At 39.6% G+C, this 24,665-nt stretch overlaps 1 protein-coding gene and 1 pseudogene across 1 annotated transcript; one reads left to right on the forward strand and one right to left on the reverse strand.

Annotated features, from left to right (window-relative positions):
* Positions 1-3,383: 3,383 nt before the first annotated feature.
* On the forward strand, positions 3,384-5,152 carry APELA (apelin receptor early endogenous ligand). Its single transcript, XM_054716959.1, has 2 exons — positions 3,384-3,459; positions 5,064-5,152. Exons 1-2 carry the CDS (start codon positions 3,384-3,386, stop codon positions 5,150-5,152), a joined length of 165 nt encoding a protein of 54 aa, XP_054572934.1.
* A 4,658-nt stretch (positions 5,153-9,810) lies between these two features.
* LOC129149323 (60S ribosomal protein L35a-like) lies at positions 9,811-10,406 on the reverse strand (annotated as a pseudogene).
* Positions 10,407-24,665: the final 14,259 nt, after the last annotated feature.

Here is a 24,665-nt window from a genome sequence, read left to right on the forward strand (position 1 = left end):
CTAACCTTTGAATAGATTTAAAACTTGGCTTGAAATTATATTGTCAAAATCTATGCTGGTCTTCGTTGGTTTGCTTGATTTAACACTAAACCTTGTTAGTTTACTGTTTTCCATTGTGACTGTACAGAGAACCTGGCAAGGGAAGTAATGATCTGAGGCACTGTTTGCCATTCATAAAACACTTTTATGAGTCCAAACTGTTATATTCAACTGCATGTAGTGATGCACAAATACAGCATGGTAATGTTAGCATTATGCTTCCAATCTCCAAACAGGCAAATATTCTTTGGATTTTAAGAACTTCTGAATGCTATTGCCTTTTATGAGGTGCATGCATAGCTAGTGTCAAGGTGTTGTGGGGTGGCAAAAACAGCACCAGGTGTTAGACACATGGGATCAAGCCGGGACCTGGGTTCAGCAACCTTGGTACTGGAGTTCTGGCTAGCAAAGAATTCAAAGCCAAGATTCAAACTCTAAGAGAACATTTATTTGGAAAATCACAGAGGAAGAAGAAGTAATTCCTAGAAGAAATGGGCTTAGGAAACAAGTTATAGAGGTAAGGAGCTTAGAGGTAAGGAAGATAAAGGTGATATGCCTGTGGAGGTAGGTTAGGGAGGGGGAAGAAAAAGGCATGGGTGTACTCCCAGAGGGAGAGTGCGCTGGGCCTCCCTCTGTCCTAAGTGTTTTTTGTTGGTGGTGGTGGTGTTTTTTTTGTTAATCTTCACCTGAGGATATTTTCCCATTGATTCTTAGAGAGAGTGGAAGGGAGGGAGGGAGGCGGGGGGAGAGGAGGGGGGAGAGAGAGAGAGAGAGAGAGAGAGAGAGAGAGAAGGACACAATATGAGAGAGACATCCATTGGTTGCCATCCATTGGTTGCCTCCTGTATTCCCGTATGCGCACGGGCCAAATTGAGCCTGCAATCAAGATGTGTGCCCTTGACAGGAATCTAACTCAAGACCCTTCAGTACCCTGGCCGATGCCAAATCGGCTAGGGCTGTCTTAAGGGTTTTAAAGGTAGAGATTTTAGGGGAGATCCTAGGGCAGTGGTCAGCAAACTCATTAGTCAACAGAGAGGCAAACCGCAGCTCAAGAGCCGCATGTGGCTCTCGAGCCGCAGTTTGCTGACCACTGTCCTAGGGGAAGATCTCAATAGAATATTCAGCAGCTTTCCAGGTGTGTCCTTTCAGGGTTGTGATTTATTGGTCAGCGCCTGGGCAGGGGCTCATTATTCAATTAGTCTGGTCCTGAGGTCAGCCCTGGGGAAGGGGGTGGGGAGGAGTCCTTGTCTGGTTTTGCCGCTTATCTGGGCCTGGAGCTGAAATACAACTGAGGCCTAGATGTTATCTCTATTGTAGAAAAGATCAGGGGGCCCAAACCGCATGACCAGTGATATACCAGGGGAGGGAAGGTCACCCTGGGGATGAGGTCCCACCTACAATTGTCCTTTGCTAGGCACCCAGGGATTTCCTCCCTGGTAACCTTCTGTACCTGGCCCATCGTCCTTGCACTGCTCCTGTCTGTCTAACTGCCGACCGCAAATATAAGAAACATCCAAATCTACAAGATTTTTTTTATGAGTTTATTTGAGACAAACTGACAATTGCCAGGAAGCAGAATCTCAATGGATTGAGAAAATGCTCCAGGAAATGGCAGTTTTGCCACTTATTTTATACATCAGAATCAAAGGGGAAGATGGAAAGGGGGTTACATGAAATACATTAGTGATAGATAAGGGAGGGGAGAGAGAGGAAAGCTGGGAAATCTCTGGGATAGGGTAAAAAGGAAAAGGGTAGACACACGCTTCTTTTACATAGGTGGGTATAGAATAGTTAACAGTTAACAACTGACATGATAATAATAACAATGAGAGGATTTGTGGGTCTCTGCTCTGGTGCAGTGGTTGTGCTTTGAGAGGTCCAGAAAAAAGAGGAAATCACTTTGATATCCCAAAGGTACATTATCAGGTATGTTATTGTAGATGCAAAAAAAAAAAAAAAAGGCAACAGGCAGGGTCAGTTACAGTAAAGATTGACCTTTGTTAGGGAAAACTACCGGCCACAACAACTCACCAAGAGCTGCTTTGGTAAGGCCGCTCTGTAGGCCTCCCCTGAGCTTGTCGGGTTTAGGATGCGGCCCCTTTTTTATTCACATTAGGCAGGCAGGGAATTTTACAAACTGACTTGTAAGATCAAGACACATCATACATTAATTTCAGAACTCAGTAAGCCCAGGGTTGTGTACCAACTACCTGAATCTAAAGAGGCCAAATGTAACAAATTGCTGATAGTTCATAAAAGCTGCATATGCTTTAGATTTGGTATTTCGGCTCTACATGTGTTTCGAAAGTGTACCTTCATGACTCTTTTGGTTTACTTTATAGTAAATATAGTAACTTCAGTTCATAAAAGCGAAGGTAAAGTACTTTAAACAAAAAGAGATGTTAGTGCATGTGTGAGAAGACAACTCTGATGGTTTTTGTGCTTTCTGAATTTGTTGGGAGAGCTCTGATTTCTGTGACTGTGGTATCCTGTTAGCCTGGTATTTCACCACATATAAAGTTTTTAACAGAACACAGATTTCATGAGTTTGTGACTTGTCTACACTTCCTTTTTTAAAAATCCTGGACATATTGCAGATAAAAATGATCACTGCTTTTTAAATTGCACTTTACAAAATGAAAATATAAATTCTTTTCAGATTTACTTCAGAACATTCTAAACCCCAGGAATGTTTATTGATATAAACCCACGTAAATTAAGCAATTTAGAGATTTAAGATAAATAGGCACCACTTTGCTGTCGATTTGGTAATGAGAAAGCAATTCAGCACATTCTGCCACAAAGCATTTGGGAGTCTTAAGTTAGAGCTTCAGAATTCCTTCTGAAAAAGGACAAAAGAGAGACTTCCTGTCATTTCCATTGGTTTCTGCATGTGGGACCAATATGGGCAACACAAAGTTTGAACAGATGCAAGTGTTGAGGGGGAGGAGGCAAAGCCATGCCTAGTTTTACATATTTCGCCAAATCCAGATTGAATTAAATCAGTCTCTCCTAAAAGCTTCCAGAGTAGACTTCCACTGAAGTTACAGCACACTTGAATGGTTTATTTCACCAATATTTGCTTATGGAAATGAAGGGGAGTGACAGAGGGGAAGGAGGAGGGGAGTGGAGGAGGGGTTTGGGGCCGGGGGAGGCTCTGACCGCAGCACAACACACCAGTAACCTTGTCTGATGTGATCATTAACCTTTCTGGAAAAGGCAGCTGGCAGTTCTCCGAGGTTTGTCATTAGAATGTGAGAAGAGCCACACAGATATTGCACAGACTGTTCAAAGAAGTTTGATTTACTTTGAGAGCTACTGCTCCATTTTAGTGTGGCAGAAAAATGAGATTTCAACAATTCTTTTTTGTATTTTTAATTTTTATGATGAGTCTTCTTCTTATCAATGGACAGAGACCAGGTAAGACTTTGATATATTTGTAAGAGGAACTTGTTTTTATGCCTGTTGTTGTCCATGAGTCTCTGAGCGTGGTTGTGTTTATGTTGAAAAACTCTTAGGCATGCTTGAGGTGTGTAGGACTTCAGAAGAATTCTTTCTATCTGGATATTTAAAAAACAGCTGGATATTAAAATGATGATAAATATTTTACCACTATTTTTCTAATTTAAAGACCCCTTAGCTATTGTAGATATGTTATTCTTACAAGTAAAAAGGAACGGAAATGTTTGGTCTATTATAGATTTTTAGGTAAAATGCAAATCCAAAGCAGTTTATTAAAAGAGCACATTGCTGGCTGGAATGGGTCAATGTTAACTGAATTCACAGCGTATAAAAATCATGTGGCAAATTGTAGATGAATTCTTAAAATGGGTCAATAGTTACTTCCAGTTATATAATTAGATGTGTCACTTAAAACAAGAAAGTACAATTGTAGTATTATTGTGCTTAAAACCCAAAAGTGTCAAAAATATGTATAATCAAGATAAATATTAATTTACTTGAGATATTTTTTTAATGATATCATTTATGTTATTCTTATCCAATAGAAATTTAGGAAACAGTTATTCTATTGTGCTTTTACTTCAAAACCAAATATCTAAGGTTTCGAAGCACTAGCAAGTAAAAAAATTAAGAAGTTTTCTGACTCAGGAACAAGCAAACCTAAATATAAATAGAAAGGTATTTATATTTATATCCAAATATGTTCTATTATTCACTTGATAATGTAATTCTCCATTTAGGACAGAAAATGGTAAGTAACTGGTTAAAAAGTCAGTCTCTGCCTTTTAGTTAATCAGAAGTTTGATCACTGAGGTTATTTCAAATGGAATCCCCTGGTGTGCCCTTTTACATAAATAAGAAAGAAGTTCCAAATTAGCAACTCAGAAAGCATTCCTCCTTAATGTTTACAACAATTGCTATTCAAACCATTTCTACTTTTCTGAAATATGGAACACCTTGGATAATGTTCTTATAAAATGTGATTAATTCACTACATAAAATACAAAGTCCAGCGGGGGGGGGGAGGGGGGTGTGTGTGTCTCAATCAAAGCTCTATAGAACTCTAAGTAGAAGACAGGACCATCCAAATGATTTGAGAAATTAACAGAAAGCAGTGACTACACAGCAATAATTACAGCCAATAAAAATTGTTCTACGGCAGACAAGGGCTAAGATTTCCTTAGCAGTTAATAATGACATGCACTGAATTTAAAATCTATTTTATTATAGAAATCAGTTTCTAACTAATGGAAATGTATCATCTGTTCCTTAACTGTGTAAATAATATTAAATTCCTTTGAAATTGGAAAAAAAAATACAAGGTCCAGGAGCATTTAGGAAGAAGATATGTAGATGGAGGAAGATATTGCTATTAACATGAACTGCTGGGAATATACCTTATGTATTTGCATCACATTAATTTTTTTTATATCATAATCACATCTGAACAAGTAGCAAATCACACTATAATTTGAATTCTAAATATTCTCTTGCATCCCCCAGACTAAACAACAGTTCATTTTCATCAAAATGATCCTAATATTTCTCTTTTTTTCCCTCAGCTAATTTGGCAATGAGAAGAAAACTACATAGACTCAGCTGCCATCAGAGGAGATGTATGCCTCTCCATTCACGAGTGCCCTTCCCCTGAGGTATTTCTGATGGAAAATAGATTTCCTACATTTAGGCAACATTCCAGATTGAAAATAGGTACCAAAGAATGCCTATTCATATTTTGTTACAGGTGATAATGGCCTTATGGTAATGTCAGTGTAAGAGATGCATGCTAACAGATGAAAGAGTGAAACAGCTGGAGGGGGCCAATGGGGACATATGTGATACTTTCAACAACAAAGAAATATAAAAAAAAAAGTGACATGACATGATGATTGAAAATAATTTAATGGGATAGATAAGGAAAATCTTGATAATTGTTTAATCTGAATGAGAGTTATATAGGGATTAGTAGTATTGTGTATGTCTGACAATTATTATTTAAATATCAGGCACCAGGAGAATATAATTATGAAAGTATCTCTTTAAACATGTGTTTTGAAAAACACTTACTAGCTCCTTATGTTTTCCAGAACAAGTCTATTTCCCATTAGGACCACTATGAGCTTCAGCATATGGATGTGTTTGCCCAACAACACTAGGCGAATGGTGTGCTAGCCTCGATATGCACTTTATTTTTTCCTGAAAATATTTATTTTAATATGTAAAATCAACTTAATATTAATGGCATAGCAACTTTACAGCCTCACTGATAGAACTGGTCTTGATAGTTGTATTTTGAAGGATAAATTCCAAATAGATTTCTGCTCCTCTCCCCTCTTTTTCGTTGGAAAAAAAAGAAGATAATTAAAAGACCTGTGATTTTCCACTACCACCAGTAATACCGTCTGAATCAATCAACTTCAAACACTGCCCAAGTTTAAGTTATTTCATACCAAAAATAAATAACTTGGCATTCCATTGTAATTATTTTAAGCTAGTTAAGTCATAAAATATATCTTCTTAAAAAATAATGCCATAGAAATATTCCTCGGCTGGTTAACACATAGGCAATTGCTGAATTTGCTTATTCATTTGACCAATAGATTGTAATGTTTATGGCATTATTCATGAAAGAAATATACCTATTGTTTAATATGTGGTTTTCAGACCCAGTGAAAGTCCTGAGTAGAACATTAAAAGAAGGAAGAGCAATTCAGTAATAAGCATTTCACTAGTAAGCATTTATCATGGGGATTAAGACAAAAAGCCAAGTTCTCTATGCCTGTAATCTATAACAAATTACTATTTGCTATCAACATATGAAAAATAAATTTGGTGGAAGAATCCATAAAGATACAATAAGTTCTTGAGAAAACAATTAGTAGAGGCTTAAACATGCTTTAAAAGGATTTTATATTTAAAGAATCCTTTGCTGTGTGTTGATAATGCATTCCCCTCTCACATCTAAAAAATAATGGTAAAATTTGTGCTGAGGAGGAGTGGAGAAGTTCAAGATTTTCCCAGCACTCCCCCACAAATAACAAAGAGGAGAGAAGGTATTTCACAATAGCAAGGGAATTCCTGCATATACCGAGCAAGATACCTTACATAACTGCGAATAAAAGCCCATTGTTAGCCACAGGTTATATTGGCTTTCTCTAGAAAGCACATGCCATAAAAACTAGTGTTTCAAGTAAACAAAATAGAGTTGGGAAATTTGAATTGTCAAAGTTAAGGAAAAATTCTGACCTACAAACCAAATTTGTAAAACAAAGGGAAATTTCAATGAAGGCCATATAAAGCATTTAATAATAGCAACCTTTTACAAAATTAGGCTGATTCCTTTAAAGAACTGCTCAGTTTACAGCATTCATTTTGTCAGTGTTTAGACTAGTCCTACATTCCAGCTACAGTTCTTTGAAGAAGGTATAAAAGCCTTATTTTGGAATCCAGAGATAGTATAAGAACCAATGCAAGATAAACATTAGAGAATTTTCCAAGATCTTGCTGAACCAGTGCTATAACAACTGCTACCTTCAAATTTGGTAGTTCAGTTCTCACTGTCCTACATCTTTGCACACTTTTTATATATCTTGCAACAAAACATCTTGACAACTTGTATACTGGGTAAAGGCACACTAGACCGAAGTAGTGGAACTCTGAGGCAGAAGAGCCCTTTCATTTATTCCCCTCTGTTTTCCTGCCACACTTTAGATAAAATCACATGGGGCTAGTTGATTCAGTTAGGGTAAGTAAAAGTGTAAAAGGATAGGTAAGGTGAACAGTTAACTTCAGAATTTTTCCAGATTAACCCTTTACAATGGTTTAGACCAGTGGTTGGCAAACTCATTAGACAACAGAGCCAAATCAGTACAATGATTGAAATTTCTTTTGAGAGCCAAATTTTTTAACTTAAACTTCTTCTAACGCCACTTCTTCAAAATAGACTCTCCCAGGCCGTGGTATTTTGTGGAAGGGCCACACTCAAGGGGCCAAAGAGCCTCATGTGGCTCGTGAGCCGCAGTTTGCCGACCACTGGTTTAGACTTTCAAATCACTTAGTAGGAATGTTCTATTACCTTGAATATCAACTTTTTCAGCTTCTAGAGTACTCTTCAGTGAACCCCAGTAGGATTTTCTAACAATTAAAAAGAAAAAAAACTTAATCAAATAGAAAACCTATGCTGTATACAATTCATTTTCTTGATTTTTTTTTTCCTCACAGAAATATTTCAGCATCACATTCAGCCCTAAGTGAATTAGAGTGGGGGAAAGCAAGAGAAAGGGTGTCAGGAATTCCAAGCTTACAGGTTAATATGAGAGCTAGAGTGGAAAATGGGGTAGGGGTTTTAGACTCTAATGATTTCCCCTTTCCAACAGTAAAATCTTACTACAATAATACTTTTATTTAAATGTGTACTCTAGATAACTACAGTATATAACTATTAGTACATTCTCCATCTAGCTTTTTAATAATTATAATACATTTTCATGGTATAAAATTTTTTCTAACAGTATAAAAGTATGTAAAGTCAAAATCTTCCCACTCTCTTGCCCATTTTCACTTACCAGAAGTAATGGCTATGAAAAGAAATTTGGTCAAGTTACCTTTTATAAATTGAGACCAGATAACTGATCACTCCAGCCTCCAATTCTGGTTCTGGAAAGTCTGTTCTTATCATCTGATCTTTCCAAACTAAATCCAGTTAAGTCACACCAAGATTAAAATTCTTATATGTCCCTGAAACCTTCAGAAAATTAGAACTTGCATAATTTAATCTTACAAATTGTATCTCTTCAGCATCATCTGTCACTGCTTCTCCCCAGAGGGAATAAGAAATAATTGAGACTGTTTTAGACTTTCTGGTCATATAGTTCACTCACTGGTGATCACTGGTAAGCCACTTAATCCTTTCTAAGTCTCCCTCCACTTTCAGACCTGTAAGAGGGAGCTAGCAATGGAACTTAACCTTATCATAACCATCCCTAGGGCATAATAAATGCTAAATAGATAGTGGCTAAAATTTTTTATTATTACCATTACTTTAAAGTCAGTCAATTCTTCACCTCTTGCTACACTTCTGCCTTCAATGTCCTTTCTTCTTTCCTTCATTATCAATTCATCCTTCAAGAAATCCCTCCCAATTGTATCAGATGCCCACTTTTTCTCTCAGGACCGTTTGTGTACTTCTGTCAAAGTACTTGATTCACTGCATTATAGTAATGTGTTAACTGACTGTGCGCTTCCCCTCTGCCCTCAGCATGCTGTAAATTTCCTGAAGGCAGAAGGCAGAGTGTGGTGTTCTGACTTTGTTAAATTAACATTTGTTAAGTGGAACACCCAGAATACAGCATGGTAAGCCTTAATTCAACAGCTGACTAGAGATAAATTGCAGTAAATAAGTTTATTACTCATGGCATGCCTGGAGGGGCCAAATGGGGAGGTCAAGGAAGAATGGAGACAGCCAGCGAGAGCGAGAGCTAAAGATATGGGACCTGGGCCACATGCCTGTATTAGAGTTTGTGGATGGAGTGTGTTGGCATTCCTGACCTAGGGTTGGATTGGTAAATTCAAATAAAAAAAGGTGGGTTTTGGTACGTTCCGCAGGGGTCTTATCTAAGAGATACATAAAGTATACTAGCCCTAGGAGGCAGGGGAGACAAGGGCTGTTGGAGAAGTCATAATCAGGAACTTACATTTGCTTGTGACTCTGTGACTGCTGTCCAGGACATGTATTTGTATAAGGGAGCGAGTATCATCTAAGGTCTTTGCAGGCCTCTTAGCCAAACAAAATGAATGCTGAGGCAGCAATAACATGGAGTAGCTTTCCTAAACTCTCAACAATGGTTGTATTTACCTTTGTATCTTCAGCAAAAAAAAAAAAAAAAAAGTGCCCCAAATATAGCAGGCATTCCACAAATGTTGCTAAAAGAAGTGAAATGAAACTTTTATTATCTTAGCATTTAAGACTTGCCATCATTAGATCCCATCACACATTTTCAGCTTTATTTCCTAATACCTACTGCCAAACTGAATTTCAGTTTCCTATCTCTGCTGGAAGTGTTTCCTCCTCCAGGAATTAATTGCTTCCCTGATCTCATCAAATTCACTTTCCATCTCCTGGGGTTCTCTTCAAATCCCATTTTCTATATGAGGCCCACCTTGATCCGACTAACGTAAAATAATCTTCTACTCTCTTAACAACCACAGCATTTTGATAAGTAGGTTTTATTTATTTTTTACCACCATATATATAATTTTTTTTAGCCAAAACACAGAAAAACAAATCCATTTTATCTACTTTCAGTAACTTTAAATCCTTGAGGGGTACAGCGTTACACAGATTCTGTGTCCAATGGCCTTGGCGGGAAGGTTGCTTCAGAATTTAGCAAGAACCATGCCACTGTTTCCGTGAGCATGAGTTACCTTTCCCCAGATTACTCTGGTTTTGTTTGGTTTGCCACCAGGAGTCACTGTGTTGTTCTTTGCTTTGTACACATAAGCACATCTTTTTTTTTTTTTTTTTAATATATTTTATTGATTTTTTACAGAGAGCAAGAGAGAGGTTTAGAGAGTTAGAAACATTGATGAGAGAGAAACATCGATCAGCTGCCTCCTGCACACCTCCTACTGGGGATGTGCCCACAACCAAGGTACATGCCCTTGACTGGAATCGAACCTGGGACCCTTCAGTCCGCAGGCCGACACTCTATCCACTGAGCCAAACCAGTTTCGGCATAAGCACATCTTTTGCCTAGATAGAATTTTGTTTCATCTTGAGCATAAACACCTTGAATTTTAAGAAGAGCTGTGTGCTCCCTCTGGTTCCGGATACCCCGCTTATAGCCAGCAAAAATGGCCTTGGACCACAGCCTTCCAGACATAGTTGTCCTTATAGAAGTCCTATTCCCAGCTGGCCTCTGTAGGGTCAAAGATGATGGAAAATACCACTGTATTTTTAAAAGCCACTTATCATATTCTTCTTTTTTGTGAGCGTGATAAGTTTATTTGGGCCATACTGTTGACAATTATCATATTCTTCTTTATTTCGTCAAATTTTATTCATATTTGAATGTGAGCACCTTGGAGATAAGATAGGGCCCCTAAAGTTTAGAGTATGCATCTTTACAATGTGTGAATGGCCTGAAAGTAGCTTTAAGTATAGGGGATTCCTTCATGGGCTATAATATCTGGGATATCTTCCTTAAAATTAAACATAGAAAATTATTATTTTCTCAATCTCAGTCGAGTGTCCAAAGACCATGCTCAGAGAAAATCCCTAATATTTTACATATACTGATAAAATAAAACTTTTCTATAAAGATCATGATGCCTTAATGATAATATATATATTATATATTGAAAATATAAATATAAAAAATATAGTATAGTTGTTATGTTAATAAATGCATATTCCCCCATATGTACTGATGTATATGATGAACTAAATCCTCATGTCAGAGTTTTCTTCACCTTGGAAACTGATTATCATTACAAAGTCTGTAATAATTCTTTCTCCAAATATTTACTTAAAGTAGCAGCTCCCTATCAAGTTGTTCAGGAGTCTAAAATTTCTTCTTAGTATAAATCTTCTGTCTTTACTTTGTCCTCAGTTGTGTATTCAATTAGTGACCTAGAGATACTAGGTTAACTTTATTATTATATAGCAATTATATATTTGAAAAATACATTATCTTATACTAGGGGCCCAGTGCATGAAATTCATGCATGGGGTGGGGATTCCCTCAGCCCAGCCTGCACCCTCTCCAATCAGACATCTCTCTTGCAATCTGGGACTGCTGGCTTCTAACCGCTCACCTGCCTGCCTGCCCAATCGCCCCTAACTGCCTCTGCCTGCCTGCCTGATCACCCCTAACTGCCCTCCCTTACTGGTCTGAGCTCACCCCAAACTGCCTCTGCTGGCCTGGTTGCCCCCAACTGCCCTCCCCTGCTGGCCTGATCTCGTCCCAAACGTTCCTCCCCTGCCAGTCTGATGTCTCCCCCAATGGCACTCCCCTGCTGGCCTGATGTTGCCCCCAACTGCCCTCCCCTGCCGGCCTGATTGCCCCTAATTGCCTCAGCCTGCCTCATCGCCCCTAATTGCCCTCCCCTGCCAGCCTAATCTTGCCCCCAACTGCCCTCCCCTGCCGGCCTGATCTCGCCCCCAACTGCCCTCCCCTGCTGACCTGATTGCCTCTAACGTCCTGCCGGCCTGATCTCGCCCCCAACTGCTCTCCCCTGCCGGACTGAATGTCCCCAACTGCCTCTGCCGTGGCCCCCAACACCATGGCTTTGTCTGGAAGGAAGTTGGACGTCCAGTAGATGGCCGGTCGACCTGGTCTAATTAGTATATTACCCTTTTAGTAGTATAGATAGATTATATAGGATAAGATTTCTTAAATGGGGGGTCTGGGGGAGCTTTTTCAGCAGGAGGAGATGCTTTTGGCAGACAAAAACACATAATTCCTATATCTGGACTGATAGCCAGCCATATGCTCTATACTACCAAACCAGTCATGAAAAAATCGAACCGCTTTCTTACACCTTACACCAAACAGCTGTTGACCTTAAAACCCCACCTCAGCCCCCACCTTAGGTTCTGCCTTCTCAGTTCACCCAGATTAGGTTCTGATTGGTAGGTTTCTATGCCAGTCAGCATCAAAAGCTCCACCTCCTAGGCAACCATTGGCTTTTGGCACTTCAACCAGATTTGGTTCTGATTGGTCAGTTTCTATGCCAATCAGCATCTCTGGTTCTGATAAAAAAGGCAGGGCTGATCAGCAGCCCCTGAGGAGGCCTGGAGAGAAACAGAAGCATGTCTGCTGGTGAAGCTGGAAGAGAGGCAGTGGCTAAACAACAGCTGGCATGGTGGCTGGGGATCAGGCCTTGCCTCTCTCTCTGCAGGCTTTTCTCTGGGCCTGATCCGCAGCCCCCTTGTCAGTCAGTGCTGGGTCGCTGTGCCGGCACTTCCTGTGTTTGGTTGAGCCTTGGTCGTTATGGACCCTGGCTCTATATATAGATAGATAATAAAAGGCTAATATGCAAATCAACCAAACAGCGGAATGACCAGTCGATATGACATGCACTAACCAGCAGAAGGCAGACACTCAATGCAGGAGCTAACCCCTGGTGGTCAGTGTGCTCCCACAGGGGGAGTGCCACTCAGCCAGAAGCCGGGCTCATGGCTAGCGAGCGCAGTGGTGGTGGCGGGAGCCTCTCCCACCTCCACAGCAGCACTAAGGCTGTCCGACTGATGGATCCCGGACTGCGAGAGGGTGCAAGCCTGGCTGAGGAACACCACCCCCCGACAAGTGCACAAATTTTGTGCACCGGGCCTCTAGTTTTTATATAAGAGCAAATGAGTATTTATTGCTTTGTAGGTGACTTGAAAAAAACAATCATTATTAATTAAGTACTTCAACATATTTCACTTGGATGTATTTTTGTTGTTGTTTTATCTTTATTGGTGAAAGTATTACAAATATCCCCTTTGTTGGTTTGTGTGTTTTTTCCCATTGAACCCCTGTACCCGCCCCTTCCAGGACTTCACCACTCTTATTGTCTGTGTCCATGGACTATGCATACTAGTATATGCATGTAAGTTCCCCAGTTAATCACTACCCTCCCACCTCCTCACCCCACCTTCCCTTTGAAATTTTTCAGTCCACTGTCACTATTGCAACCCAATAGGCTTTCCAGAATATTGACCACCTCTCTCCATACCCACTGATTGGTCTTCTCTAGTCTTCCCTTTCCTCGCTAAGATTCTTTATTTTATTTTTTTTAATCCACCTGAATACATTCTTAGAGAGAGGAAGCCTACTTTGCACCAAACTCCTCACATCCATTTTTGCTTCTCTTTTATCTATTCTTCATATTATAGCTTCATACTGCTTAAGATCCTTTAGTGATTTCTCATTACTTTTAGGATTAAAATAGAATTCTTGCCTTAGCTGGTTTTGCTCAGTGGTTAGACAGTTGCCTCTGGACTGAAGGGTCCCAGGTTTGATTTTGGTCAAGGGATTGTGGGCTCCAGCCCCAGTAGGGGGCATGCAGGAGGTAGCCAATCAATGATTCTTTCATCATTGGTGTTGCTATCTCTCTCTCTCCCTTTCTCTCTGAAATCAATAAAAATATATTTAAAAAAATAAATTAACTAAAATAGAATTCTGTTCTTTTTTTTTTTTCCTAATCCTCACCAAGGGTATTTTTCCATTGATTTTTAGACAGAGTGGAAGAGAGAGGGAAAGATAGAGGGAAATATCAATATGAGAGAAACACATTGACTGGTTGCCTCCTGTAGGAGCCCAGACCAGGGCCAGGGCCAGGAGGAGCCTGCAACCAAGGTACATGCCTTGATTGGAATTGAACCTGGGACCCTTTGGTCCATAGGCTCTATCCACTAGGCCAAACCAGCTAGGGCTAGAATTGTTTTTCTGAAAAAAATTGTATCTTTATTGTTGAAAGTATTACAGATATCCCCCTTTTTTACCCTATCGACCCCCTCCACCCTATCCCCTGCATCAAGTCTTCACTGTACTATTATCTGTGTCCATGGATTATGCATATATGCATATAAATTATTTGGTTAATCTCTCCTCACCCACCCACCAACACCCACCTTCCCTCTGAGATTCATCAGTCTGTTCCATGCTTCTATCTCTAGATCTTAAAATAGAATTCTTTTATATTTTATTTTATTTTTTTTATTTTTTATGGGAATTTTGTTCATTTTTTTTTATTTTTATTTTTTACTTTTTAAATAAATCTTTATTGTTCAGATTATTACAGTTGTTCCTCTTTTTTCCCCCATAGCTCCCCTCCACCCAGTTTCGATCCCACCCTCTGCTCTTACCACCCTGCCATTGTCTTCATCCATAGGTGTACAATTTTTGTCCAGTCTCTTCCTACATACTCCACACCCCGTTCCCCCAGAGAATTGTCAGTCCACTCCCTTTGTATGTCCCTGATTCTATTATATTCACCAGTGTATTCTGTTCATCAGGTTTTTTATTGACTTGATTTTTAGATTCATTTGTTGATAGATATATATTTGTTGTTCATAATTTTTATCTTTACCATTTTCTTTTTCTTCCTCTTCTTAAAGAATACCTTTCAGCATTTCATATAATACTGGTTTGGTGGTGATGAACTCCTTTAGCTTTTTCTTATATGTGAAGCTCTTTATCTGCCCTTCAATCCTGAATGATAGCTTTGCTGGGTATAGTAATCTTGGTTTTAGGTTCTTGCTATTCATCACTTTGAATATTTCTTGCCACTCCTGTCTGGCCTGCATAGTTTCTGTTGAGAAATTAGCTTACAATCATATGGGTACTCCCTTGTAGGTAACTAACTGTTTTGCTCTTGCTGCTTTTAATATTCTCTCTTTGTCTTTTGCTCTTGGCATTTTAATTATGATGTGTTTTGGTGTGGTCCTCTTTGGATTCCTTTTGTTTGGGGTTCTGTGTGCTTCCTGGACTTGTAAGTCTATTTCTTTCACCAGGTAGGGGAAGTTTTCTGTCATTATTTCTTCAAATAGGTTTTCAATATCTTGCTCTCTGTCTCTTCTTCTGGCACCCCCATAATTCGGATGTTGGTACGCTTGAAGTTGTCCCAGAGCTCCTTACACTATCTTCACATTTTTGGATTATTTTTTCTTTTCTAGTTGGGTGTTTTTTGCTTCTTTGTATTTCAAATCTTTGACTTGATTCTTGTGATCCTCTAGTCTGCTATTGGATCTATGTATATTATTCTGTATTTCAGTCAGTGTATGCTTAATTTCTGATTGGTCCTTTTTCATATCCTCAATGAAAAATCACTAATTTTATCAGGGATTTCTAGAAAATTCTTGAAAAATATTATAACCGTGGTTTTGAACTCTATATCCAGTAGTTTGCTTTCCTCCATTTCTTTCATTTGTGGCCTCTTTCTTTGTCTCGCATTTTGGCTGCTTCCCTGTGTTGATAGAGTGTCTTTGTGTGCTAGGTGTCCTATAGGGCCCAGTGGCTCAGCCTCCCCAGTTACCTGAGGTGGACACTCGTGGTGCACCCCTTTGTGGGCTGTGTGCACAGTCTTGTTGTAGTTAAGCCTTGATAGTTGTTGGTATCACTGGGAGGAATTGACCTCCAGGCCAATTGGCTGTGAGAATCAGCTGTGTCTATGATGGAAGAACTTCTGTGCTGGAGATACCCATATGAGGCAAGGCTTGCTTCAGTGGGGCTTTGGTGCTCACTGAGTCTGACCCCTGAGTGTGTCCCTTATGGATCTGAGGAGTTATAATCTGGATGGTCCCACTCTGACCACTGATACACTGGCTCTTGGATCTCCAAGGAGATGCTAATTTAGCCTCTGCCTGAGACCACCCAACAGGAGCGACAGATTCTTCTTCTTTGTTTGGGGTTTGTAGGTGCCCAGATGAGGCCCAGCTGTGAAGCAATGCAAGCTGCTGTGGGGCCTTGGGCCTTCTTTTGGATGTTCTGGGTCTCTCTGACTCAGTTGCAGTTTGTTAGGTAAGTTTAGATTTCAAATGACCAGGCCATTCATATGCAAAAACCTCTGCGCATAGCTTCAGTGGGGCAGGGTTTTAGGGCGGAGCAAACAGCAATGGCTGACCTTCACCCCTGCCCTAAGAGGCCCCCGGGTCTCAGTGTCCCTCAGTAATCGCTGCAAGCACCTCTGAGAGAAAGCCGCCCTCGAGTTCTGCCCAATGCCAGACAGTCCAGTTTCTCCTTGTATGAGTCTGAGTCCCCAGAGTCTCACCCGGAACTGGAGTTCAGACCAGTCAGGAGCTTGTGTCTCCCTCCCGATTGAAGAAGACAACCATGTACTCAGTTGCCAGCCCTTTCCATGCGCGCACCTCTGTACCTCTGCACTTTACTTCTGCAGCTCCTCTGAGTCTCAGTGTGATTTTCTCTTTCCTTCAAGTTGTAGAATTTCCACTCAGCCAGCCTTCCTGTGGTTTGGATGATGTCTGTTTTGTCTTTTAGTTGTAGTTTTGAAGTGGTTGTGCGACGCAGCAATTTCAGGTGTTTACCTATGCCACCATCTTGGTTTCTCTCTTAAAATATAATTCTTTTTTTTTTTTAATTTCTTTATTGATTAAGGTGTTATATATGTGTCCTTATTCCCCCATTACCTCCACATCCCTCCCACTCACGCCCTCAGCCCCCTGTTGTCTGTGTCCATTGTTTAGGCCCATGTGCATGCATACCATTCCTTTGGTTGATCTCTCCCCCTTACTCCCACCCTCCCCTACCTTCCCTCTGAGGTTCGATGGTCTGATCGATGTTTCTCTGTCTCTGGAACTGTTTTTGTTCATCAGTTTATGTTGTTCATTATATTCCACAAATGAGTGAGATCATGTGATACTTATCTTTCTCTGACTGACTTATTTCACTTAGCATAATGTTCTCCAGTTCCATCCATGTTGTTGCAAATGGTAGGAATTCCTTCTTTTTTAGCGTAGCTTAGTATTCCATTCTGTAGATGTACCACAGTTTTTTAATCCACTCATCTGCTGATGGGCACTTAGGCTGTTTCCAAATCTTAGCTATGGTAAATTGTGCTGCTATGAACATAGGGGTGTATATATCCTTTCTGATTGATGTTTCTAGCTTCTTGGGATATATTCCTAGAAGTGGTATTACTGGGTCAAATGGGAGTTCCATTTTTAGTTTTTTGAGGGAACTCCATAATGTTCTCCACAGTGGCTGCACCAGTCTGCATTCCCACCAGCAGTACACCAGGGTTCCTTTTTCTCTGCATCCTCACCAACGTTTGTCATTTATTGATTTGTGATGATAGCCATTCTGAAGGAAAATAGAATTCTTAATGTAAGCTATAAAACTGCATAATCAACTACTTCTCTACCTCTCCAATTCTATCTGACTCACTGTAGCTATGAGAGTTTATCAAAGGTGTCCTCTTCCTTTTCAGGGCCTTCACACATTATCTTCTCTGTCTAGAATTTATGGTGTTCTTTTTTTTTTTTTTTTTTAGCTTTACTTAGTTATTTCTACTCAATCAAGACTTTGATCAAATGTCACTTCATTTGGGGCTGGGGAGTGCATGTGCTCAAGCACCACATATAACTTTTCTCCATACACTGGCCCAAGTAACCTTGGGAGAGGACTTTGAGTTTTTTTGGTTTCACATTTCATTTATATTGAAATTGTGTTAGAGTTTTCAACTTTTCATTTACTCCTCATTTTTCTCTAACAGTAACATTTTTTTAATCCTCACCCAAGGATATGGTTTTATTGATTTTAGACAGGAAGGGAGGAGATGAATATCTATGTGAGAAACATCAATTGGTCACTTCCAGTACCTACCCCAACCAGGGATTGAATTCACAATCTGGGAATGTGCCCTGCCCAAGAATCAAAACCTTAACTCTTCAGTGCATGGGACGATGCTCCAACCAACTGAGCCACACCAGTTAGGGCAACAGTAATATTTTATATTTACAAAAATTACATGTGTGTATATATATATATCCTATATAATAAAGAGGTAATATGCAAATTAACCCTCACTCTGTAACACCATCACAAAATGGCAGCGCACACAGTGGGGGCAGGGCTGGCTGCTTCTCGTGCCTGCCACCAGGGTTCCTGCAGGGAAGCAGGGTGCCTGCTCACGGTGGCGGGAGGCGGCAGGTAGGGCACCTCCTTGCAACAGCGAGAGGCGGGAGGCGGGGTAGCAGGGGAAGGGCTGGCAGCCGCTCCACGCAGCTTCTGCCGGGGTTTCTGTGACCCTCCCACGTGCGGTTCTGGGGCGGGGCCTGGCGTTTGCTCTGCACGGCCCAGAGACAGGGCATCAGGGCAGCACTCCTGGACTTGGGGTTGTCCTGCAGTGCGCCAGCCACGTGGAGCGGGACTCCAGGACTTGGGGCGATCCCATGGCGTGGGGGTGGAGGTAGGAGGGGTCCTGGGTCTTGCACGATTTTGCACGACGGGTCACTAGTATGTCATACACACATATATGTATGTATCATATGAAATGTGGAATGCATTCATTACCTTGCCTCTTTATAGGTCACTAAACTTAGATGTATTTATTTGCAGATACACAGATAGTTGTTTTGAATGACTAGTATTTCATTATATGGACAGACTTAATTTATTTAACTTGACTATTGATAAATACTTATATTTTATTTATTTTGAACAATGGTGCAAAGATGTTTACATGTGTGTACACATCTTTGAACACTTTCTTATAAAACATTCAGAATTAGAATCACTTAGCATGAAATTTTTAAATTTTGGAGATATAATTTACATACTATATAATTTATTCATTTAAGGTGCACAGTTCAATGGTTTTTACTACATTCAAGTAATTGTGCAACCATCACCATAATCAATATTAGACCATGTTCATCATCTCATAAATATCTATACCCAATAGCAGACGTTCTACATTTCTCTCCAACGCTCTAATCCTAGACAACTACTAACCTACTTTCTGTCTATGGATTTATTTATTTAGGACATTTTGTATAAGCAGATTCTTATTGTGTGTGTGTATGTGTATGTGATTGGCTTCTTTCACTTACCATACTGTTTTCAAGGTCAATCCATGTAGTAGCATGTATCAGTACATAACTCTTTTTTAATGACTTCATAAAAGTCTATCATATAGAAAAATCATATTTTATTTTGTCACCTATTGTTCTCATTATTTGGCTATTAAGAACAGTTCTACTATGAACATTCATGTGCAAATTTTTATTTGAACATATATTTTCAATTCTTTTGGGTATATACCTAAGGCTAAGAGTCAAATTGCTAGATAATATGGTTTTTCTTTAAAAAATAAAAAAGTTTTTATTGATTTCAGAGAGAGGAAGGGAAAGGGAAAGAGAAATAGAAGCATCAATGATGAGAGAGAATCATCAATTGATTGCCTCCTGCATGCCCCCTACTAGGGATTAAACCCACAACCTGGGCATGTGCCTTGACCTGAAATCGAACCATGACCTCCTGGTTCATAGGTCAACCACTGAGCCATGCTGGCTGGGCTGTAGCAATTTTTTAAGCTGAGACTGTGAATCCTCCAACTTTGTAGTTTTTCAAGACTGCTTTGATTATTCTGGTTCCCTGGAATTTCCATATGAGTGTTAAGATCAGCTTATCAATGTCTGCAAAGAGCCAGCTGTGAGTTGGATAGGGATTGTCTTGAGTCTGTATATCAATATGGGAAATATCGTTATGTTGGCAATTAAGTTTTCAAATCCATGAACATGGCATATATTCCTACTTTAATTTCTTTCAACAATGTTTTATGCCCTGACTGGTGTAGCTCAGTTGGTTGAGCATTGTCCTGTGCACTGAAAGGTCACCGGTTCAATTCCCATTCAGGGCACATGCCCAGGTTGCAGGTTCAGTTTCTGATCAAGGTAGGTAATGGAGGAAACCAATCAATATTTCTCTTTCTCCCTCTCTCTAAAATCAATAAAAACATTTTTTAAAACAACAAAAAACAAAATGTTTTATAATTTTTATTTTATTTATTTATTTTTAATAAACTTTTATTGATTTCAGAGAGGAAGGGAGAGGGAGAGAGATAGAAACTTTAATGGGAGAAAATCATGATCAGCTGCCTCCTTCACGTCCCCTACAGGGGATCGAGCCCACAGCCAGGCATGTGCCCTTGACCAGAATCGAACCCAGGACCCTCAGTTCACAGGCTAACTCTCTATCCACTGAGCCAAACCAGCTGGGGCTATTTTATAATTTTTAGAATGCAAGTTTTATACTTCTGATGTTTAATTTGTTCCTAAGTGTTTTATTCTTTTGCTGGTATTACAAATGAAATTTTCTTCATGTCATTTTTAATTATTCATTAAGAATCCTATATAATAAAAGGCTGATATGCAAATTGTCCCCTCGGGAGTTCGACCACTTGCTATGACATGTGCTGACCACCAGGGAACTGCACGGAATGAAGAAAGGCCCCAGCCAGCATCTGGCAGCTGGGGGAAGGAAGGCCCCAGCTGGCCTAGATTGCCGGCCAGGCCTAGGAACCCTACCCATGCATGACCAGTCGACCAGTCGCTATGACATGCACTGACCACCAGGGGGCAGACGCTTAATGCAGGAACTGCCCCCTGGTGGTAAGCACTGCTCAACTGACCTGATGGGTGCCAGACACAGGGCTCACAGCTGGTGAGTGCCGCTGCAGCTGCGCTAGCCTCTCCTGATCGGGACTGACTGGGCGCAAGCCCACAGCAGGCACAGATGGGCTGGGATTAGCGGGAGCGACAGGCAAGAGCAGCAGGCAGTGCTGGACTGCCAGTTTCAGCCCAATCCCCGCAGGCCATGCCAAGGGACCCCACCAGTGCACAAATTGGGCCTCTAGTTGATATATAATTAATTTTTGGTTATTGATCTTATATCCTGTAACTTTAATGAATTATTGATTCATTATTTTCCTTAGGATTTGCTATGTACAAGCATGTTATATGCAAATAGTGATAGTTTTACTTCTGTCTTTGTTTCTAATCTAGATGTATTTTATTTTTTTTCCTTGCCTAATAGTCTTAACTAGAACCTTCCATACAATGCTCAATAGAAGTGGTGAGAACAGACATCCTTGTCTCATTCCTTATCTTAAATTCCTTATCTGTCTTTCACCATTAAGTATGAAGTTAACTATGGGTCTTTGAGATGTCTTTATCAATTTGAAGGAGTTCCCTTCTATTCCTATTGTTGAATGTTTTTATCATGAAAGAAGATTGTTGGGTTTTATTAACTGTTTTTTCTTTGTCTATTAAGATTATTGTGTGTTTTTGTCCTTTATTCTATTAAAATTACAAAATTTTCATAACTCTTTGTCTATTTGAAAAAAATAAGCATGGGTAAATTAGTGTGCTGAATTGCATTTCTTATTCTGATATGTTCTTTTTCCTTTGCTTTTCAAATATAGATCTTCTCTTACTGACTTCACCTGGTCTGCCAGAAGAAGAGGATTGAAGGAAAAATACCTACCCACACAATAGTGTGCTTGCTTAGAAGTTCCTGTATGAAAAGGGATCCTTTGAAAGCACCTGGGATGTCTTATTAGCTTCACAAGATTCTCTTCTGTTTTCTTTTTAGAGGGAAAATAACATGAATTCAAAAGCAATTACAGTCTGAAGCACAGTTATTTCCTGCATAAAAAAATCTCTCATCTTTTTTGCACATTATAATTCTTACATGGGTTATCAAGAAAAATACTTTGTAATGTCTTTGGACTTTCTAATAGCAAAAAGTGCAAGAATATAAAATTGACTTTCATATTCCTATAATTCTTCAAAAATATTAAAATAATTTTGTATATGTTTGAGTGATTATTCTTAAAAATGCTAAATCTGGAATCAATTTCAATGACTATTTGGCTTTGCAAAAGTAAGAGAAAATAATTCGTTCATCAGTTATTTATATAAAAAGACTAAGAAAGAAGCTATTAATTGCTACCAGTTTTATATTATAGGCTTTAATGTTTATGATATGAAAGTATTTTTATTTTGAATAATATTCACTTAAAGTTGTAAAAGGAAGTTTGAAATACTGATTGTAGCTCATTTTATTTTAATACTGAAATGTTCATTTCTAAATCTTTTTCTCATCATGTAATTACAAGAAGCCAATGTTTGATTTCCTTTGAAGTTCTGTTTATTGTCCTTGATTCACTTGTATAGTTTCTTAAAAGGCTCACTTAAAGTTGACATTTAAAATATAGTTATGCCAATGAAGTCCCAGCTGGACAACACCTAACGTGTGAGCTCATCATTTTGTTAGGCTCTGTTGTGGTGCTGTTCAACCTGTGGTGGTGAGACTTGTTTAAAAAAAAAAAAATCAGAAGAATTTAGGAATATGAATGATTACCCAACAAGGAAATTACCCTGTCTAATTCTGAATTGTATTAATAATTAGATGTTCCCAAATTATTGAATATGCTCTTCATTTGTATTTATTGAAAGACTATTAACTCAGTGGTCAGTGCACTTCCACAGAGGAAGTGCCGCTCAGCCAGAAGCTAGCTCATGGCTGGCCAGCACAGCAGTGGTGGCGGGAGCCTCTCCCACCTCCACAGTAGCGCTAAGGACTAACGACTAATGGCAGGGAGCCGGCCTAAGCCATTAGTTAGACATCCCCCAAGGGCTCCCAGGCTGCCCGAGGGATGTGTGACTGCCAGCATAGGCCCGATCCTCCAGGAAGTAGGCCTAAGCTGTCAGTCAGACATCCCCCGAGGGGACCCAAAGTGCGGGAGGACACAGGCTGGGCTGAGGGACCCCCTGAATGCACGAATTTTCATGCACTGTGTGTGTATTTTTTTTTAAACACTTAGTGATTTGAGTGTCTAGTTGTTCTTAGTTTGTATAAGAAATGTTCAGAGTATTGAACGCAGCATGATAGAAATATTCCCTGACACTTATTTGTATTCCATTGTTTGTTCCTTTTAATTAAAGCATTTCAGACTGAACAGCCTTATTATATATCCTGCCACAGAAGATTTTTAACCTAATTCTAGATTATCAGAGTGAGGGCAAAGATTCTCAAAATCTATAAAAACTCAACAACCAGTGGATTGTATGCTGAAAGTGGCATAACAGAGCAAGTCCATGACAATGGAATCATATTTTACTCACTGGCAAGGTGGAGCCATAGATCAGAGGCGTGTCAAATATGTATACTTTAAACTTAACCATCTTCATGATTTGCTGTTTGTTTTATTATTTTTCTATTAAAAGATCTCTGTAATAGCTAATATTTTCAGAATACAAAAGAAAAGAGATTTTTACATAATTTAACCAAGATCAGAGGTAATGGCACCATTCTAATTTGGGGCCATGGGGTGAGTCAGTGAAGTAGAGCAGATGGAGCGGTAGACCAAAGAATGATTATAAAATTTGATCCCTGCTTTCTTGGCTCAGTTCCTTCCAAACTCTGAAATCAGTTTTTGGTCCTATTCTTGCATCATTTTCACTCTCCTTTGAAAACCCAGGACTGAAATGAGTAGGTAAAAACTATAAGGGTGTGTCAAAAGCCTCAGTAATATAGATTAGTAATATTTTTACACCATTTTTGAAAAAGATAAAAATCAAGCATGATGAACGAAATACCAAACTTTTAGGAAAAAGATTGGATCAATTAAACCATGTTAGAGCCTGAGGCAAAAGGAAAAAATTAGTAATACTAATCCTGTCAGTAACAAGAGCCTTATTTTCGGCATAGTGGAGGCTGGGTTCCAGCCTTTTGATTTTTCCCTTCTCACTTTCCAAAATGACTTCACTCTCTAAACTCCCTAGATCTTATCCCATTTCTCATTCTTGGCTTCCACCTGGGAGAGTGTTCATGGAAAGAACACTGAATTCTAGCCCTGGCTTTTTATATCTGAGTTCACATCTTACTATAACTTCATATGATTGGATTCCAAGGAGTCTTGGTTAGAGGTAGTGAGGTTGATAATTGCTCTACAAAAAAGTCCTATCAGTTTCATCTAGAAGTTTGTCATCTGAGTGTACACTTAAGAACTACCTACAACTATCTCTTATAGTATTAGGATAATTATACTACTATATTTTTAAAAATAATTCTAATGATTTCAAAGAGCAAGGGAGAGGGAGAGAGATAGAAACATCAATGATGAGAGAGAATCATTGATCGGCTGCCTCTTGCGTGCCCCAAACTGGGAATGGAGCCTGCAACCTGGGCATGTGCCCTGACGGGGAATCGAACTGTGACCTCCTGGTTCATAGGTCGATGCTCAAACCATTGAGCCACATTTGCTTGGCACAATACTCTTACTTTTGCAAGTTGTTATGCCTCATAGCAACTCTGTTGTGGCACTTGCTAGGTAAGTGACTGTATAACATTCTAAGTATTTTTGTTTGTTTTTTTGAGAATTTGTTTATGAAAGCTGGGGACAGTGAAACAAGGAAGGGCTTAGGATAGAAGAAGCAACAGGAGAGAGCCTAGGAAGCGGTGTTTCGGCTCACTGAACAATCAGAGCAAAGGGGTCTTGGAGACAGGTTCACAGGGTTAGCCCAGGACGAGGTTAGCTGTCCACTGCTCCCCTGGTTGCAAGTTTCATGGGGTCTCTTAGAGTTTAGGAGATGCATGCCTGTGGAGGAAGAAAAGGAGGAAGGATAAGGCTTGAGCATGCTCCCAAGAGGAGGA

This window comes from Eptesicus fuscus, chromosome 6 (assembly GCF_027574615.1).
Source record: "Eptesicus fuscus isolate TK198812 chromosome 6, DD_ASM_mEF_20220401, whole genome shotgun sequence".
In the NCBI taxonomy this organism is placed as follows: domain Eukaryota; kingdom Metazoa; phylum Chordata; class Mammalia; order Chiroptera; family Vespertilionidae; genus Eptesicus; species Eptesicus fuscus.

What these genes read in the sequence shown, in the direction of transcription:
- APELA (XM_054716959.1), top strand. Translation starts at nt 3,384, where the DNA reads ATGAGATTTCAACAATTCTTTTTTGTATTTTTAATTTTTATGATGAGT. An exon ending in TATCAATGGACAGAGACCAG is followed by an intron (nt 3,460 to 5,063) that starts GTAAGACTTTGA and finishes TTTTTCCCTCAG; the next exon opens with CTAATTTGGCAATGAGAAGA.